A 19,441-nucleotide genomic window follows, 5' to 3' on the forward strand; every position below is an offset into this window, starting at 1 on the left:
TGTTTATACAACTATTAAAACAAACTAGTAAACAAGAGTTCGGCTTCCGGTTTGGAACTATTTACGGAATAACCGAGGCTAGTCTCTACAAACCCATAACCATGGAACTCAAAATGTAAAATAAAACTAAGATGAGCAGAAGTTAAACAAGTATAACTAGTTTGATAGTTAGATGAGGAAAATATATATAATCAAGGACTACTACGAGTCCTCCATGTAGCTTTGTCTTATGGGCCGGACACTTAACCGACCGAGACCGGAGAAATGCCCACCGAAGGTACAAAGGGTGCTATTATATATATATGTTGTGTAACAATCTTCAAGTATAAATAAGTGTTAACAAGTTGATTATAATGTAAGACTATGGTCAGTTTGACTTTGGAAAGTCAAACTGCCAAAAAAAAATAGAAAGAACACCTTTGTATGCTTGAGAATTGGAAGAGAAAGAGATGAATGAGGAATGATTAATGAAGGGGATAGGGGTGTATATATAGAGTGGGTTGAAAGGGTCAAGCATGGGGTGTGATATCAAGGTTTGAATGCAAGAGGGGTCAAGACAAGTCACAAAACAACAAAAAAATAAAAACAAAAAAAATGGGCTGCTGGTCTGCTGCTGGTCAGCACGTCGGTTCGCGTCCGGAAGTTCATTTTTGATGTATCTTGAGCGTTTTAAGTCCGTTTTCGAATCCGTAAAAGGGGTTTTTCAAATTAGACAAGCGGGAATGTTTTAGTAACATAAAATCCAATATTTTATATATTTGAAATGTTCGGGATATAAATCGGGTCGGTTTACAACATAAAAACAAATACAAAATAAATACAATTTTACCCGAAATCGAGGATTGTCACATCACTCCATGATGACATGGTCTCAATTAGAGCAACCTCTCTATCCATTAGGACATAGGTAACGCTGACGCTCATGACATCCTGCCAAGACCTTAATAATCACTCCAGTATGGATGTGATTATACTTAGTATACTTCTTGTTGTTATAACATTCCAATGTGAAAGATCGCAATATCTGGGAGCATTAATGAATACCAAGATCTATTTATTATTAAAACTTTTGTAGTTTTTAATAGGTAAATGCTACAACTTTTTTTCATAGTATGTTACAGTATAGCTTGAGATTTATCGAGGGGTCCTTTGAAGTTTGAATGATGACACCGCTTGAGATTTACGGAGGGGAAGTTTGAATGATGACACCCGAATAAGAATAGCCGAATAGGTCTAATCAGAAAATTTTGGTCGTAATTAAGCGGCTTAATAGCAATGTAATATTTTTATGAAATCTAGGAAGACCTAACCGAGGCTTTTAAGTCTTTTGTTATTCATATTTCCATAATACATGGCTCATTAACCTAATTCCTTAACATATATGTTATACACTTTGAGAGAAAGCACACAAAGTACATCTTTTTCACCATCTCTTAACTTTGTGTTCAAATAGACCAATCGATAAATAGCTATATAATTAAAGTAAAATACAATTTACGATAGACAAAAGTGACGAGGGTACATATGAAATTAATCAACCAATCAATTACAATTAAAGAAATTATAATTTACGATTCATAAAAGTTACGAGAGTATGTATGAGATTAATAACTCACTATGAGCTATAAAATCATTTAAACACATACTTGACAACACCAGGCAGGTGTATGTGCTCGAAATAAACATCCCATTTGATTGTCTTCGGATTAAAGTAAAACATATTGGCTTCAGCATCGTTTTGTCTAACTAGCTGACACAATTTTTGGGTATTCGTATCATCGTAGCTGTTAAAAGAAAAAAAAACAAGCTAAAATCACAATTGGATATCAAGCATTAATTATCCATAATTAATAAGGGCGATGAACTAAAATCTTACACGCTTTTAGAGAACAAATAGGGTTTGTATAACTCCACCACCCGTAGCACAAAACTTATCTTTCTTTTAAGATCTGAATAAGTTCCATTGAAAGCATGACACGTTGCTGAATTCACAACGTGCAAACCCTAAAAGTAAACAATAAATTTATGTAAACATCCATTGAAAGCATTTTAAGTACTTTTATGCACTTTTTGAAAGTTCGTGTACTTTTAGGAAGTTCGCTACCACTATAAGTGAACTTCTGCACGTTTTAACGATGTTTTTTTATAGTTAGATGAAATGGCAACGAACTGCCAAAAAGTATACGAACTTCCAAAAGTTTGATTAAAATTAGGGTTAACCTGTAACGGAAGCAAGTAACGAAGAGAAAAGTATCTTTGAAAGCTCTCCATGGAGTTCAACACCTTAATCTTGCTAACAATAATTCGCTTGCCATCTTTGTTAATCCATGGATGCCTTGAAAAGTAGTTATATCCACTTTCTTGAATTGATTTGTACTTCAGCGGGTTCGACACCGAAGATCCAACATGATAGATTGTTTCACTTGGTTGATTTGCATGAGCAGCCATTGCCGTAATCATAGCATTCACCACCATGTCTGCAGGGATCTGTCATTTATTTTTGAGATTACAACGTTGTCAGCGATTACAAGGCAAAATTAAACAAACGTTAACATGAATTCGTCTTTCTTAAAAAACTCACCACATCAATTATGGATTCGGGGTCACCAAGAAAGCACGCTAACCGGCCCTTGCCATAACCGACCGCCAGGCTATCAATTGTCCTGTAGTTTTGAAGTTTGAAGATGATTTGATTAATTGGTTGCTTGTATATATGATTCTTTTGGCATGAGGAACTATTGTAACATCTTATATGCATAAATATTGTATGGTCTGCCTACAAGGAGCTAACAAATTTGTTTTTACTTTGATAGAGTAGAAACTTTTTGAATAGCGATCCATCATGGATTGCTTCCACTTAAGCAAGCTTAACCATGGTTCTTTTATCCACGGTCAATGCACCCAAAGCACGTTGAATGTTGATGATATATGATACCGGGCATTCTTTATGTTGCAATTTCTCTTATGTGAACATAACAAAAGTAAACGATGAGATATTTGCCTAAGGTGTCGCAATTACCTTATGCCTTCGATCCAGCCGGGGAAGGGTTCTTTATAGGTGCTAGTGATGATTGTTGGTCTAAGAATAACTAGCGGCATATTTCCTTTCAAGTGGCCGAGTATCATTTCCCCTAACGCCTTTGTAAAAACATATGTATTCGGCCATCCAAACTTATTTGCCCTATAACAAATGTTGGAAAAATATTAACCAAATTTTGTTATCAAATATAAAATAAATAAAAAACAAATTTCTAGATTGACGAGATTAATTGCTGAAGGTGAAAGTAAAACCATTTTTTACCTTTGAATACCTAAATCTTTCATAGCCAATGTAATCGATTTATCAGTACTTGTTTCATCAGAGCTAAGTTCTTTTAATTTCTCTTCGATGATCTTCTTCTCCGTGTTGATGTCTAGCCTGGGCGCATGGTTAAGGGCCTCTCCCAAATGGTATGGAGTTTCTAGCATGATCCCGGGTTTCTCACCCGAGACATAAGCTGAAAGAACATAACTTTAACTTCAACATATGCAAAATTCATATAGTAACATCCACAATTTGATGTCACAATATAACTAACCAGTGGATACGTGGAGAAGCAACTTTATATTAACGCATTTGGCAGCAAAGTTTAACACATTTTTAGCTCCAAATGTATTTAGAGCTAAGGCAATATCATATCTACAAGAAAACGACGATGTTAGATAATCACATTCATATAAATTATATCGGTTATAAGACGTTTTAGGGGTGTAAACAAACTGAGCTTGACTAGGCTCGAGCTCGGCTCTTTACGAGCTCCTTTTCTATAGCTCAATCCCGGCTTGTTTATTTACGTTGTTTTTTTCAAGCTTGGCTCGTCTCGTTTTGTTAATTAATTTATATACGTTTTTAACTATTTTCATATATTTGAGAAAAACTTTAAATGAGGCTAAGCTCGACTCAAGTTCAACTAGGTAATGTAAAATTATATCATAGAAGTCTAAAAGAGTTAAAACATTAACCCACAAGGCTCATTAAGGGTCGACAAGCTTAAACGAGTTTCCCATGCATACAAAGCTTAATATTGGGGTTGATAACCAAGCAAACTTTATTTGTGGCTCGAGCTCAAAAAAGGTCTGCTCGTTTCGAGCTTTTAATTGATCCGAGTTCGAGTAGCTCTCATATCTAAAATATAACTCATTTAGTATACACACAAATATATATATATATATATATATATATATATATATTTAACATAACTATTTAAAAAGTAGTTGTACCTTTCATCAAAGTTGGTGGTTGCAGCTACATTAACAACAACATCAACATTTTGCCACATTTCTTCAATCAAATTAGAGTCTTTTACTCCCAAATTTTCGTAGGTGATGTCTCCGGCAACCAGAACAACCTTTTCCGACAAGAAAGACTGCAGATTTGTACCATATTTCTCTTTCAAGACCTTGAACAGGTCCTTTGCCACTGCCTATAAATGTCAAGCGAAAATTTAGATGATGTGAACCATTAACGACAATATATCATTTTAATTACTTTTACTATTTGTTAAGTAAACTCCAACGTATATTAATGCATGTGTTTGGGTGTATATGCATTATTAGAAAGTGTATGTTTGTTTGTGCATGTTCGTGCTTGATTTGGCTAAAATCAATAAATAAGCTGAAGTTTGGAGCCCCAGCATATATACCAGAGAGATGCACATGTAATACTACGGATAAAACAAACACGTGTAATCATGTAACATGTTATCTTTTTTTTTTTCTTTTAAATTAAAATAAAAAAAAATACTATAGCATTATTAACATTTTCATGGTGTAATTTTTAGAATAAAAATATTTATGGTTGTTCAAAAATAGGTATTTAAGTAAACATAAGAGAGAAAAAGTGTAAAGCTCTTTTAAATAATCAAAAATTAGGTAAAGACGAGGAGAAAAAATTTAAGCATTTTTTAAGTGACTGAAAGATAAGTTGATGATTAATTAATTATACTATGCATATATCTAATTTGTTCTCTTAAACTATCAACTAATTACGCTACTTATTGTAAAATATAAACATTAAAAATTGTTTAATATGGTGTAGATCTATATTTTGAAATGCATTTAATATTTTGTTGAACAAGTTAATTAATATGTCTACATTTATATTGAACTACCACTGTACCATCATTTTCCTGAAATGAACAAAAATTATTGTAACACGTCTTGGATTTTGTGCAAACTCAAAGGGTATATGCCAATAAAGTTGATTGGAACATATGCATGGTTTCATCATTGTGATAGTACAATACTTTTTTTTTTGAATGACGTTTGGATCCACCGTCAATATATGAGTGAACCTTTCTGAAACAGTATGTTAACCGTTCATACTGATTTTGACGTTCCAGGCCTGATCCACTCAAGAACATCATCAAGGAGGAAATTCACACCACTGTGAGAAAACCCCCTTGAGTCAGGTTTCGAACATGTGACATCTAGAATCCCAAGTCTTATCCATCACCCCGTACCATTGAGCCAGAAGGCTCGGGAAATAATTATTAGTTTTGGACCGAGTGGTCTCGGGAAGGTGTCTGATGCCTCGGCCCCGACAAGAATTACTACCCCAACCCCGGTACCGATGAAATTCACCAGGGGACGGTTTGGCTACGTCGCTTGTCATCCTATTTTTTATTTTTAATTTTTCTTTGAACAACAAACAAACCTTCAAACCTCCAATTTAATGGTGTTAGATGGTGGTGGTTGTGGTGATTGATGGTGGCGGAGCAGCGGTGACTGGTGGTGGCTGCAGATGAAGTCTATGAAGAAGACGTGCTTTTAGGGGTTTTTTATATCGAATTGTTTTCTAAAAGTCCATAATGTTTTTTTTTCTAAAAGCCAATATTGTTTGGTGACATATTTTTCAAAAAAAATTTCGTATTGTTTTTTATATCTAATTGTTTTCCAATTGACTTTTTGTTTATGTGAAGAAGAGAAAGCATTAGCTATGGTTAGGGGTCGGATGACCACTTTCGTCACCCTAATCCAAGTTAGAAAATGTGTTCTCAATAGTAAATACATGAAAATTGATACACCCTCTTAGATATTCGAAAATAGAAAACACACACCAAAAATAGTTATGCTTAACTTCAGTGTATTAAATTTCAAGATATTTATAATAATATATAAACATTTTTTGTGTGAAATAATTTGACGTATTTCGTTGCTATATAATGTGGTGTGGAATTCTTACACACTAACGAACACGTAAGTGTATGATTGGTAACAAGAACAATGTAATATAACACGTACACGAGACTTGAAACAAATGTATACTTGAGAACGATACACATACCTCTGTATTGAAACGTTGCAAAGCGGATTTGGCGTCAGTAGCCCTCACAAGAAGATATAACTTGTTCACCTTAGGTTGAACCCTAAGTATCTTCTCTACAAATACTACATACACACAAATTAACCAACCTTAATGAACTATATACACATGCATGCTCTTGAAAATATATTACAAATTTAAAGAGAAGAAAATATATGAGGCTTTTAGGAGCAAATTATGTTTGTTGGTTCTTCCAAGTGAATATGTATATATTTTTTCCTTTGGATCTTTTTCAATGAAAATAACACGATAACAAATTAAGCCAACTAAATGTAACAATTGTATTATTTTCAATAAAAATACTAGCGAAGAAAACGTTATATTTTTTGGATATCGAATATGGTCTTTATTGCTTCTATAATATATGATTGTTTATTGGATTACATCGAAACAGAAGGCAAGCGGGCAACAAGCTGCGCCGCTACCCCTTTTTGAATCGCAAAAAGTTATAGCCAAATGGCTAGCAATTGATAAAATTCTGTTAAAATGGCCTTTCACTAGATTTTTCCTTTGGAAAATGGCAATAAACACCAACAACATACTTGTTAAAACTTAAAAGATAACATGTACATAATTAATACGTACGAAACTGTATTTGACAACAATATCTAAGTAATACCACTCTAGCTAGTAACTAACGGTAGACGGAGTGGGCTTAGGGAGGGGGGGTGGTGCTACTCAGTACCAGAGGGACACCGCCCCACCCTTCTGGGTATACCGCCCAAAAATCTTGGATAAACAAATGGAGATGATATTTGAGGTGGGATAGAGTGGATGAAAAATCCCATGTTTTTCATGTAGCTTTTTTTTTGGCTGTCTGGTTTCTGGTTGATCAATGCTTTATAAAATTTCGTAGTTCAAAAAAAGAGTGAACACCACCCCGCCTCTCTAGGGGCCGAAGCAAAATATCGGGGTGGTGATCAAACCACTCCCACCACCCTAATATCTTATCAAGGATATCATTCTACTACATATTGCATACACATGCACATATAAACATACGTATATGTATATATAGAGAGAAAAAAGGCTATACTTTTAGCAAGGAAACCGGTGGCGCCTGTGACCAAAATGGTCTTATGACTAAGAAACTCTAGAACGCTACCAAGCTCCATTTGTTTTAAGTATGGAAAGAACACAGACAGTTTGAGAGAGATGAAGGGAGATTATAAATTGGTGAAGAATGGAAGATAGGATGCAAGTGTTATATAAAGATGGAAACTAGATTATTAGAGGCAGAAAGAAACAGTTGACAATTGGTGAGTAAATATGTTGTACACCTAATTAATGCTGGTCAGATTTGTTTGGTAAAAGAACAGAAAATATCTGTTGTCTATCTTTCTCAATACTTCCAAGATCCCACATGAAATTGTAAAAAATTGATCAAATGGTTGGCCAATTTTACTGTTTTGGTTTACTTCTTAGAGCATTCATATTTGAAATTTTATTTCAATCCATATAAAGACTCTGTCTTTGCAAGTAAAAAGGACTGCATGCTAGTGATAGTTCATTTAACTTTAATCGGACACGAACATATAATCAAACAATATTTTTGTTCATGTGTGTTCATTAAGAAAATGGGCATGTTTGTGTTTATTAATATTCGTTCTTTTAAAACCTAAATGCCACACTCGGGTTAGAGGAGTTAGACATGTGACCAATAGTTAGTATGTCGCTTGATTATTTACGCAACGGAAAACATGTACTTAATAAAATAATCAGATCGTTTAACAAATATTGTTTTATAACAAAAAGAGAATTAAACACGCTTGATACTATAAAATAATTTCCTTTCAAAACTTTATTACAAGGATTTGAACATAACAGCATACAGATTCTTCTACTCGTCTAATGAACCATCAATCTCTTCAATGGTCTATCCTTATTAACACCTATTACTGATTACCTTAAAATATTCTGAAAATAATACGCCCCGGTGAGTAAGGCTAATAGAAACAAAAAAGTTTATATATTTGATAAGAATAAATCCAATTTGATCATATTTGTATTAGTAGACCACATTTAACAAAATTGTTTTACCCGAGTGTATAACCGATACACACTAGCATCTATGCTCAGCTTTATGTATGTCAAACGACCCAATCAACTCTGCTCAATTTTATGTATTGACTACGATCGAGTTTGTAGTAACCATGATACAAAGCTTTAACCTATACCACATTATTAACTGGGATCCAACTATACGTGCACTTATTGCGTAAATGTCAAACATATAAATGAGAGTTTACAAACATAAGTGAATAACTCTACTCACAAAACCATTGAGATCCCTAACTTTGCCTAGCGTAGGGCCTTCTTTTCGTTATCTAATACAATAGAGTCGCCTTGCTCTTCCTTTACACCTTGAAAATCGAAAGGTGTTTAATTAATTCTATATTGTGTATAAGGGCATCTCTACTTGGTAAATTTCAACGCGAAGGAAGCCCACTCAGCAACAACGTGGTAACATTTTTAGGGTTTGGAGGGGTGTTTAAGGGAGCTACACGCCTACACCACACCGGTAGGCATGGATAGGGCGTGGAGGTGGAGACGTGGTTCTAACTTCTAACCACGGTTAAAGGGTTGGCGTGCTGCTTCACCTTTGACGTGGCGTGGGCATGGGTCCGACGCCATGCGCGTGGACCACTACATTGCCCAAATAAACCATAGTTGTTAAAAAAAAATTGAAGTGGATTAAAAGTAGTTTGAGAAGGGTGTTAATACATTCCCCTTAAATATATCTTTTAACTTATATATATATTTTAACCTTTTATTTCAGTTTCATTTAGATTAGGTTTTGCGATTCAAAAAGGAGTAGCGGCGCAGCTTGTTGTCCGCTTGCCTTCTGTTTCGATATAATCCAATAAACAATCATATATATAGATGTATGTATATTGGTTTTAAATAGTACAAATAATAAAAGGCATGTGTTGATGAAAAAAAAAATTTAAATAGCAAACAAAACTCAAAACTGTTATCAACAAGGAGTCAAGGAACATAAATATATACATTTAAATTATTTAATATATGCTAATTGTACGCGACGTAGGTAATGAAAATAAAGATCCAAATTAATGATTCGGACCGTCCATTTACTACGTCACATCCAATTTATTGGTGAATAGTAGTTTAGAATTCAGACCCGAACATGGGTTCGTAAATCAGGTTGTTGTAAACTTTAACTACCTTAATTCTAAACTCTCAACTCTTTCTATCTACCTTTAAGATTTTTTGAATGAAAAAAAAAAAAAAAAAAAAAACAAGAAGAGAGAAGAAGATAGTCTTAATTTCGACCAACGCAATATCCGTAAACGAGCCGTTCTGCTTAGTTCGGTTTGTAAACGAGCCAAGCAACGAGCAAAGGTCTGCTCGGTTTGGTTCGGCTCGAATATTTTTTTAATTTATTTTATATATAATTATATATGAACAAATATACAAATATATAGACACACTTATACAATATTTTAAACCGAGTGAACTGCGGTTTTCGTCCATGTGGTTGTCCAAATCTGCGATTTAGTCCAATAGTTTCAATTTGCGATTTTCGTCCCTGCGGTTTCATTTCACTTGCAATTAAACCCGAGTTCACTAATCCCGTTAAATTTGGTCGTTAAATCCATTAGCGTGCCCTTCACATGAGGGCAGTTTTGTCATTTTTTCCCCCAAAATACACCACAGACCCTCACGTGAGGGGGCTTGCGAATTAAGAATGCGTTTTATTTGGGGAGAAAAAGTCAAAAACTGCCCCTCACGTGAAGGATACACTGATGAATTTAACGACCAGACTAGCTTAACGGGATTAGTGAATTTGGGTTTAATTGCAAGTGAAATGAAACCATAGGGACGAAAATCACAAATTTGAAACTATTAGACTAAAACCGCAGATTTGGACAAATCACATGGACGAAAACCGCAATTTACTCTTTTAAACCCTTTTAAAATTTTCCTATTCCGTCAATTTTACAGTTTTATTAGTTTAATTCAAGTTTTCAGAATACTAAAAAGTTTGTTTATATGTTCATTATATCTCACCTCAAACCTCTTTCTCCTAAAAAGTTACAACCTAGTATACTTTTGTCTACAAATTACTAATTTGTTTACAAAATATATTATTTATTTACAGCTTTCAACCTTGTTTCTTATTGAAAATTTTAAAGTGAAAAAGAAATAAGTAATGCTCGAAAACGCTCGATGTTCAATCGAAAAATGCTCGATTCGATTTTGGCCCGTTTCGTTTTCTGCTCGGTTCGAATATCAGCCGTTCGTTTTGGTTGTAAACGAACCAAGCAACGAGCAAGCCTTCGCTTGGTTCGGCTCGGCTCGTGAACGACCACTTCTTGATTTGGCTAGTGATTTGGTTCCGCTTCGAGTCATGTTCATATCTCTGGCCTTTGGCACATTTTTCACCAACTCGTTTTTCGAACATGCAAAGGAACTTTTATTTGATAAAGTACCAAAATATTTGGTCTTTTCAGGATTTGTACTTAGAATTGTAAGGAAATGACATAATACATACGCATAATTTAAGCGTTATCAGTTCAAAAATCGTGTTAGACTTTCAAACTTAAACATGATATAACTTGCATGCATATTCCCGGGTTAATATGCACACAATCACATGTTGATTTTTTTTAAAACATATTATTACTCGTACAATTATAAATTTTCACAAGAGTAAACTGCGTTTTTCGTCTTTGTGTTTTGTCTAAATCTGCTGTTTTAGTCAAATAGTTTCAAATTTGCAATTTTCATCCCTGTGGTATTATTTAACTTGCAATTAAACCCGATCCCATTAACCCCGTTAAGTCTGGCCGTTAATCCCATCATTGTGCCCCTTACGTGAGGGCCATTTTTGTCCTTTTTTTCCCAAATACACCCCAGCTTCTCACGTTAGGGGGCTTGCGAATTAGAGCCGTGGTTTATTTGGAGAGAAAAAGGACAAAACTGCCCCTCGCATGAACGGCCAGACTTAACGGGATTAGTGTGATTGAGGTTAATTGTAAGTGAAATGAAACCACAGGGACGGAAATCATAAATTTGAAACTATTTGACTAAAATCGCAAATTTGGGCAAAACATATGGATGAAAACCGCAGGGACTAAAATCGCAAATGTTTACTTACAAGATAATTACGCTTTTACAACCAGATATACTATATTTTTCTTCTTTTAGGTTTTATGATTAGACAAAACCAATATTTAACCATTGTGTAAATTTTGACGTAATGTAGCCCGTAAAACTTATAACAATGAACAAGTCAGTCATCAACTAGTCAGGTTAACAAGAGATCGGCTCGTTTAGCTAAATGTGTTCATGAGTTTGTCTCGAATTACTAGGACACGTATTATGTATTATGTAACATACATATTCAAGATCATTAAAGTTCTATTAAACTCACAATAAAATATGCATTTAGAAGTTGTTGATTCTGGATGTTTTTTGTTGACCTACCAGCTTCCTTAACTACTGTATAGTGCCCCCTACACCGAAATCACTGCAGCCATGTGTCTTATACTTCTATTACTTATTAGATTTGTACTGTATTTATTTATTGCCTATGTAAAGAAAATACTAATCATTTTGTATAGTTTATATGTAAAGTTGGGGTCAAAATTATACAAAATAATGTTTCAAATCTATATATAACTATATATATGACTGGAAACAATAAAAAGTTAAGTTATAGATATGCACGTATTTCGACATCACAAAACTTTTACATTTGCTGAACAAATGAATATGAAAGATAACTCTAGAAGAGCTTTCACCAAACAGTCTCTAAATTATCTAAGTTTGCTTAACGATCTTGCAGCAACAAAAATTCCTATAATAAAATACAGAAAATAGTATTTTCAGAAAATAGTAACCTACAAGATTAAGGGTGGTGGGAGTGTAGTAGTGTACATCCTTTTCCTAGTCATTTTTCATGCTCTCTCTGCCTCATGTCATCATCACATCAGTATTTCATTCCTAACCATCTTTCAACCATAAAAATGTCCACATTTCATCTCAATCCATCTTTCAACCAATATATATATATATAGAGGTGAGCTAATGTACAATAATCGCTTAACGTACATTGCATACACGATATACGTTCAAGGTAAAAACGCTAAAACGTTCAAGCCAAAATTCTCAACCTAAAACGTTCAAGGTTAAACCTTTAAACGCTCAAGCCAAGATCTAAAACATTCAGGCAAAAAAACTTTAAACGATCAAGCCAAAATCTTAAAAGTTCATGCTTAATCCTTATACATTCAAGGTCAAAATCATTCAAAACTCAAAATTGATTGATTGAAGATTCAAATTGATGATTAATTGAATCAATTTCAAAGATTAACCGATCAATTGACTTCAATTTCAATTCTTATAAAACAACTAAACAAGCATGTGACGAGTTCTACGTTTTTTCGACGAGTTCGTCATCGGCGACAATGATGGTGACGAAGAGTGTTGATGGCGCCGGCGACACTACTAGGAAAGAGTAATGCTTCTTACAAAAATTTCCAACGCATTTCTTACGAGTGCTATTTCCTACATATTTTCAACGAAATTCTTACAAGAAAAGAGAACCATAAATTTACGACAGAATTGTGACAAGATAGTGAATAAAAGTAATTGTGTGGGAAATGCATAGCAAAAATTCCAACACAATTCTAACAAAAAGATTATTGCACGTTTATACTTAACACTTTTGTGAGAAGTGTATAACAAAAAAAAACAATTAAATAAATAACAGATTTCGTTGTAAATGTGTAGGAAATATTTTAACGCAATTCTTATTGATGCTAATTTTTAACTATGGAGGTTATTATTTTTTTTTATGAAAATTCTTATTGAAAAATCTTAACTTTTGTTATGTAAGTTTTTTTGTCATGAATGCGTAGGAAAAAAGAAGAGTATGATATTTTTTTTGTTGGAAATACGTTGGAAACTTAAAACTAATAAACATATGTTTTTTTTATTATTATTGTAATAACTATACGATTAATATAATAATAACTTTATTATTTATGTATGCATATGTATGTATGTATGTATGTATGTATGTAATAGGAGCTGGATCTAATACATAGGAGATATTTTGGGCAAAGCGAATGAAAAAAAACAGGGTAGCATTTTGATAATTATGCTAAATGGTGTAACTATTAATATAGTATAGTTATTAATAATTAATAAAAAAGATGATGATGTGTGTGTTAGTGTGTATATATGTATGTATGTATACATGTAAGTTTGTGTATGTATATGCATTTGTATGTGTATGTGCGTATTTGTATTTATGTACATGTGTATGTACAGGAGTGTATATGAAGTTGTATGTGTATGTACCAATGTGTATGTACATATGCATGTGTCTAGGTGCTAGTGTGTATGTGTGTGTATGTATAGGTGTAAGTGTGTGTACGTGTTAGTGTGTATGCACTTCATAGTTTATCGTTTGTAATATATATAGTTAGTTTTCCTAGTAATTTGTGTTGCATACCAGAAAGCCTTTTCCCACTTTTGAACTTATTAAATAAGGTGGTTCGATCAAATTATCTAATAAGTATATTTATGAGTTTTGGCGTCGCATTATAGTATTTGTGTGTGTAGTATATGTGCTAGCATTTTCGTTCTTCAACAACAGATGTTCTTTTGGTGTCATGGTTGTCTTTTTTAGCATATTCTGTCATGCCTTTATCCGCCCAGGTTCGAGGTGCAGCAACAACTTTCCCTTTTTTGTTTTACTATTTACGTGGACCCACCTCAATCTGAATTTGTTTTTCTCTTCAGACACTTGTCCGTCAGCTGGTGTAATTTAACTTTATAAATTGTGTTTCCTTCATTTTCCTACCATCTGGTGGCTGTCTCTCGTACATTATTTTCCAGGTGACAAACACAGTTCTGATGGTTGTTCTTGTATACGATTTGTTTTGAAACTGTTGTCATTTGTTATGTGGAACCTTAGAATTAGGTTCTCTTTTGGGGGTTTATGCTTTTCGCATGTGTAGCTTTGGGGTTTTTTTAGATTGTGGTTTTTTTAATATAATTTTTTTGTCTATGTATGTGTGCAAACTTCTCTTTTGGTTATTTCATGTGGCTGTGTGTATTGAAGGTTCTGTTGTCAAGAAAGTTGTATTTTGAGCTGGTTTTTTTTTAATTTCTTATTTTTTTACACACATCCATCTTTTGTTAGCAATCGTGCTGAACCGTTTGTTAATTTCAGTAAACCACAATTGACCTGTAACATGATCCAACCTTCGGTTGGTGACGGGTTGGAACGCGCCTGCCTAGCTCAACGTGCTGGAGTCAAAAACACTTTTTGTTTTTTTTAATAGATAGATTGTCAATTATTAATGTATGCTTTACAATCAGTAAATTGAGAGGTCAGCTGGTGTTGTTCCAGTCGGATTCATCACACAAATGATGGTGTGGTTATCGGTTTTCGTTATTTTGTTGATGGTCGTTCTCACCCGCTCATTAAGTTGACTAGAACCAAATTCACCCGTTGACTAATTTAAAATAACCTGACATACAGCTGGGTGGATCATGTTTTTTTCTCTTGAATTACCTTATCATGTGAATGCTTTTTTATTCTTCTATAACTTAATGTTAATTAAAAGTTGTTGTTAAAACATGCTTATTTTGTTAACTTTCAGTTTGTCGCTTTCTTGGAGAAGTTGTAGCCTTTACTCAGAGGTATGTTTTCTTAAAGTTAATGTTTGTGCTATATGTAGTCTGGTTTTTGTTTTTCTGTCTGTATTCATTAAGATCGAATGCCAGTTATGGTTGTAAGCCGTTCTTACATGTATGTAGTAATGTTTTGTGCAAAGTTATTTTTGTTTACAACTGTCTTGTTGGATGTTAAGTGTATTTAAGCATTGTGTATGTGTATTTTGTAAGTTTGTTGATGTTTTAAAGTTGTTACGGGTTAATTAAGTAAACAATGTCTACGCGATCGAGAGGTGATAGCGAATGCCAGCCTTCACGAAAAAGGTCAGGTTCCCCGTTCTTAAGGTCTTGTGTAGAGTCCACTAATGTATTGTCTTATGATGCCGATAATCAGACATCTGCCAGTCGTAGGAATGTTGTCTTAGGTTTGTCTGCGTATAAGTTTTCTGAGCCTATGTTTACGCGTTCGCGAAACAGGCTGCTGAATCGTAGTAGCCTTTCCGTATCTTTGGTCGGGACATCTTCAGTTATTGCGTCTGTACATGATCTTGGTGACTGCAGTTTGTTGTGCGAGTTTTGTGGTGCTCTTTTTTGGAACGCGGAACGATTAGCTTCTTTTCCAACAACTAGGATACCTCGATATACTCAGTGTTTCAAGGTTGGTACTGTGCGCTGTGTCTTCCTCGTGATCCTCCTGCTCAAATTAAGCATCTTCTGGAGCGTCAGGATTATCTTGAAGGCATACGTGCTTACAACTCGATGTTCGCCATGACTTCGTTTGGTGCGAAGGTTGACCGTTCGATAAACAGCGGATCGGCCCCTTATGTTTTCAAAGTTGAGGGTCAGATCTCTCATTGGCTGGGGAGTTTATGCCCAAGTGATGGTCAACCTCCAAGGTTTTTGCAGATGTACATTTACGACACCAATAACGAGATACGCAATAGGATGCAACACTTGGGTGAGGCTCAGGAGGCTAAGCTATCTGAAGGTATTGTGCGCATAATTAAAGATGTGTTAGATATTAACAATGAGTTGGTAAAGATTTTTCGGACAGCCCGCGATGTTTGCTCTTCGGACAACATTGTTTCCTTTGATGTTTGTCTGTATAGGTCTGGGAGACAAGTCTCATACGATAGGCCTGCTCCAAACACTATGGGTGCAATTGTCCATGAAGGTGTGTCGGGGGCGGAAGATTTCGATATCGTCATTCGTAATAAAGATGGTCGTCCTCAGCGCATAAATAAGCTTAACAGTTTATACATGGCTCTCCAGTATCCATTATTACATATTTTTGGAGACCGTGGTCTCCTGATATGTGTCTTACTGTTCATAGTGGTCGTAAAAATATTCGCCTGACCCTCAACATGTACTACAGCTTCGTAATGCATGACAGACACTATCATTACTCTTTGATCCTAAGAAGTGGTCGTCTTTTCCAACAGTATTTGGTTGACGCTTATATCTGCATTGAGCAGAATCGTCTCGACTATGTACGGTTAAATCAAAATCTCTTTAGAATAGAATTCCTTCAAGGGGTACATGATGCCATAGCTAAAGGAGACACTAAAGGTCGTAGTGTTGGTAAGCGTGTCATTCTGCCATCGTCATTTACAGGAGGTCCAAGATATATGTATAAGCATTATCATGATGCTTTGGCAATCTGTCGTGTTTATGGAAACCCACAGTTCTTCATAACATTCACTTGTAACGTAAAGTGGCAAGAAATTGTTCGTTATATGACTCAGTTTCCATCCCTTAAGGCTCAAGACAGGCCTGATATTGTTTGCAGGGTATTCAACTTGAAGGTAGAGGCATTCCGTGCTTTCGTTAAGCATGAGAGGCTATTCGGGAACATCGTTGCTGGTGAGATGTGTTTCTGTTATGTACCCTACCATATTAGCATATGATATATAGGTATTACTATAATATCTAACATAATTTTTTTAACTCATGTTTAGATCTGTAAACCATTGAATTCCAGAAAAGAGGGCTTCCTCATTGTCACATGCTGTTTTGGGTGTCTCCTACTGATAAAATAATCACAGCTGACGATGTCGATCGGCACATATCCACCGAGATTCCTAACCCTGACACAGACATGGAGTTATACAAAATTGTTAGTGAGTGTATGATTCATGGACCTTGTGGGCTTGCGAGGCCTAATGCGCCATGTATGGATGGTGGCGTGTGTTCAAAAGGATTTCCGAAACATTATCAGGCATCTACAACATTTGACAAAAATGGTTACATTAAATACAAGAGATCAGCATACGGGTTTTCTGTTAAAAAGAATGACATAGAGGTTGACAATGCTTATGTAGTTCATTATAACAGAACTTTGTCACTGCTTTTTAATGCCCATATAAATGTTGAATATTGTGGGTGGAATATGATGATTAAGTATTTATTCAAGTATGTGTCCAAAGGTTCAGATCGTATTCGTTTTAAAATAACTCAAAGCATACATAAAGTTGAAACGGATCAGAACTCTCTTTCAGTGACTTGTAATGAGATTGACAATTTTGTTGACGGTCGGTTCATATGTCCTCATGAAGCAGCTTGGCGAATCTTCAATTTCCCAATACACCACCGGTACCCGGCCGTTCAAGTTTTGGCTGTACATGTTGAAAACATGCAAAACGTAGGCCTTAGTGACCAACAAAAGTTGTTACATGTAGTTAATAATCCATGTGTTGGTCTCACTACACTTACCGAGTGGTTTGCAACCAACGCACATGACCCCAGTGGTCATCATCTTAGATACATCGACTTCCTGTCAGAATACAGATGGGAAGGGAGTGGTAAATGTTGGATAAGAAGTCTTAATACATCAACAAACACAATTGGTAGACTTGCGTACATTCATCCTTCATCTGGTGAAAGTTTCTTCCTTCGTATGTTACTCAATCATCAGACTGGGTGTAAATCGTTTGCTGATGTTCGTACAGTTGATGGCGTTATCAATGATACCTACCGCTCGGCATGTGGAAAACTAGGGTTGTTGGTGGATGACAATGAGTGGTTGCTTGCATTGGATGAAACTAAAGCTTGGGCAACGCCTAAGGAGCTACGAGCTTTGTTTGCACATATATTATTACATTGTGAGGTCGCGAACCCACTGAGGTTGTGGGAGAATCAATGGAGATCCATGTCTGATGACATCACTAGGAACACGGAAATTTTTGGTGGGGATATAGGAGACAATGTGTCGGATGAGACGTTATCTCAATATGTGCTTTACGAGCTTGAATTCCTATTGAACTCGCATTCAACAGATTCATCTCTGAAAAAGTTCGGTCTTCCAATGCCTAATACAGAATTGATTCGTAGCCTGAGAAACAGGCTGCTGATGGAAGAGAAAAACTATGACCGTGAACATCTACTCAAGCAACATCAAGAGTATTTACAGCAATTACACCCTCAACAGCATGTTGTATAGGACCACGTGGTCTCAGCTTTAGAATCTAACACTCAAGTTTTAGCTTTTGTTTATGGTCATGGGGGTACGGGTAAGACATTCTTATGGACAACAATCACCAGTTATTTACGGTCCCTAGGAAAAATAGTCTTAGCTGTAGCGGCCTCCGGCATTGCATCATTGCTTCTCCCTGGTGGCAGGATTGCACACTCACGATTCAAAATCCCCATCGACCTGACTGATCACTCAAACTGTAATATCAGTAAAAGCTCTTACTTATCTCAGGCTTTTGGTTGAAACAGAGTTGATTATATAGGACGAAGCGCTAATGAGTAACCGTAAATGTTTTGAGGCTCTTGACAGGACGCTAAAAGATATTCTTAACAACAGTCAACAGTCATTTGGCGGAAAGTCAGTTTTGTTAGGTGGCGATTTTAGACAAACTTTGCCCATTAAACGAAAAGCTACAAAATCACAAATCATCTCAGACTCATTACCTCGGTCATACCTGTGGTCAAAGTTTAGAATTTTCAAGCTTGCTCAAAATATGCGTGTCCATCGGCCTAATATGACGCAGAGGTTGCGTTAGAAATTCAAAACTTCTCATATTGGCTTGTATGCATAGGCAACGCTTGTCTGGAGTCCCTGATGACCAACAAAATGACAGTTCCCGAGCTATCGAAATTCCAAGCAAATACATCATCCCAAACAATAGCGAGTCTCTTCATAAACTTGTCAGTTTCATATATGATCAGACTACTCTAATCAATCCAACACCGTCAGACCTTGCACAGAAGGCGATAGTGCGTCCAAAAAATGAGACTGCAGATCACGTTAACCAGATAATTCTCGACATGCTACCGGGTGTAGCAACTACTTATGTCAGCAATGATGTTGCAGTACCACATGCAGAAGACAACACGGATATTGAGACACTCTATCCGATTGAATATCTTAACACCATCAAGATTCCTGGCTACCCTGCACATAAGTTACAGCTTAAA

The 19,441-nt window shown here is 35.4% G+C and overlaps 2 protein-coding genes across 2 annotated transcripts; one reads left to right on the forward strand and one right to left on the reverse strand.

The window, feature by feature from the left end:
* Positions 1–1,628: 1,628 nt before the first annotated feature.
* Positions 1,629–7,506, reverse strand: LOC143628726 (fatty acyl-CoA reductase 3-like). Its single transcript, XM_077098229.1, has 10 exons — positions 7,401–7,506; positions 6,326–6,429; positions 4,261–4,463; positions 3,579–3,679; positions 3,302–3,497; positions 3,020–3,181; positions 2,582–2,663; positions 2,221–2,487; positions 1,877–2,004; positions 1,629–1,784 (listed from the first exon to the last, which is right to left on the reverse strand). The coding sequence occupies exons 1-10, from the start codon at positions 7,477–7,479 to the stop codon at positions 1,631–1,633; spliced, it is 1,476 nt and encodes a 491-aa protein (XP_076954344.1). The 5' UTR covers positions 7,480–7,506; the 3' UTR covers positions 1,629–1,630.
* Positions 7,507–15,787: 8,281 nt separating this feature from the next.
* LOC143628662 (uncharacterized) lies at positions 15,788–18,458 on the forward strand. Its single transcript, XM_077098191.1, has 4 exons — positions 15,788–16,007; positions 16,129–16,193; positions 16,495–16,902; positions 17,001–18,458. Exons 1-4 carry the CDS (start codon positions 15,788–15,790, stop codon positions 18,456–18,458), a joined length of 2,151 nt encoding a protein of 716 aa, XP_076954306.1.
* Positions 18,459–19,441: the final 983 nt, after the last annotated feature.

The sequence above is a fragment of the Bidens hawaiensis genome, unplaced genomic scaffold (genome assembly GCF_021521415.1).
Source record: "Bidens hawaiensis isolate Kalapana, Puna unplaced genomic scaffold, B.hawaiensis_p1.1 tig00005061_1, whole genome shotgun sequence".
Taxonomy (NCBI): domain Eukaryota; kingdom Viridiplantae; phylum Streptophyta; class Magnoliopsida; order Asterales; family Asteraceae; genus Bidens; species Bidens hawaiensis.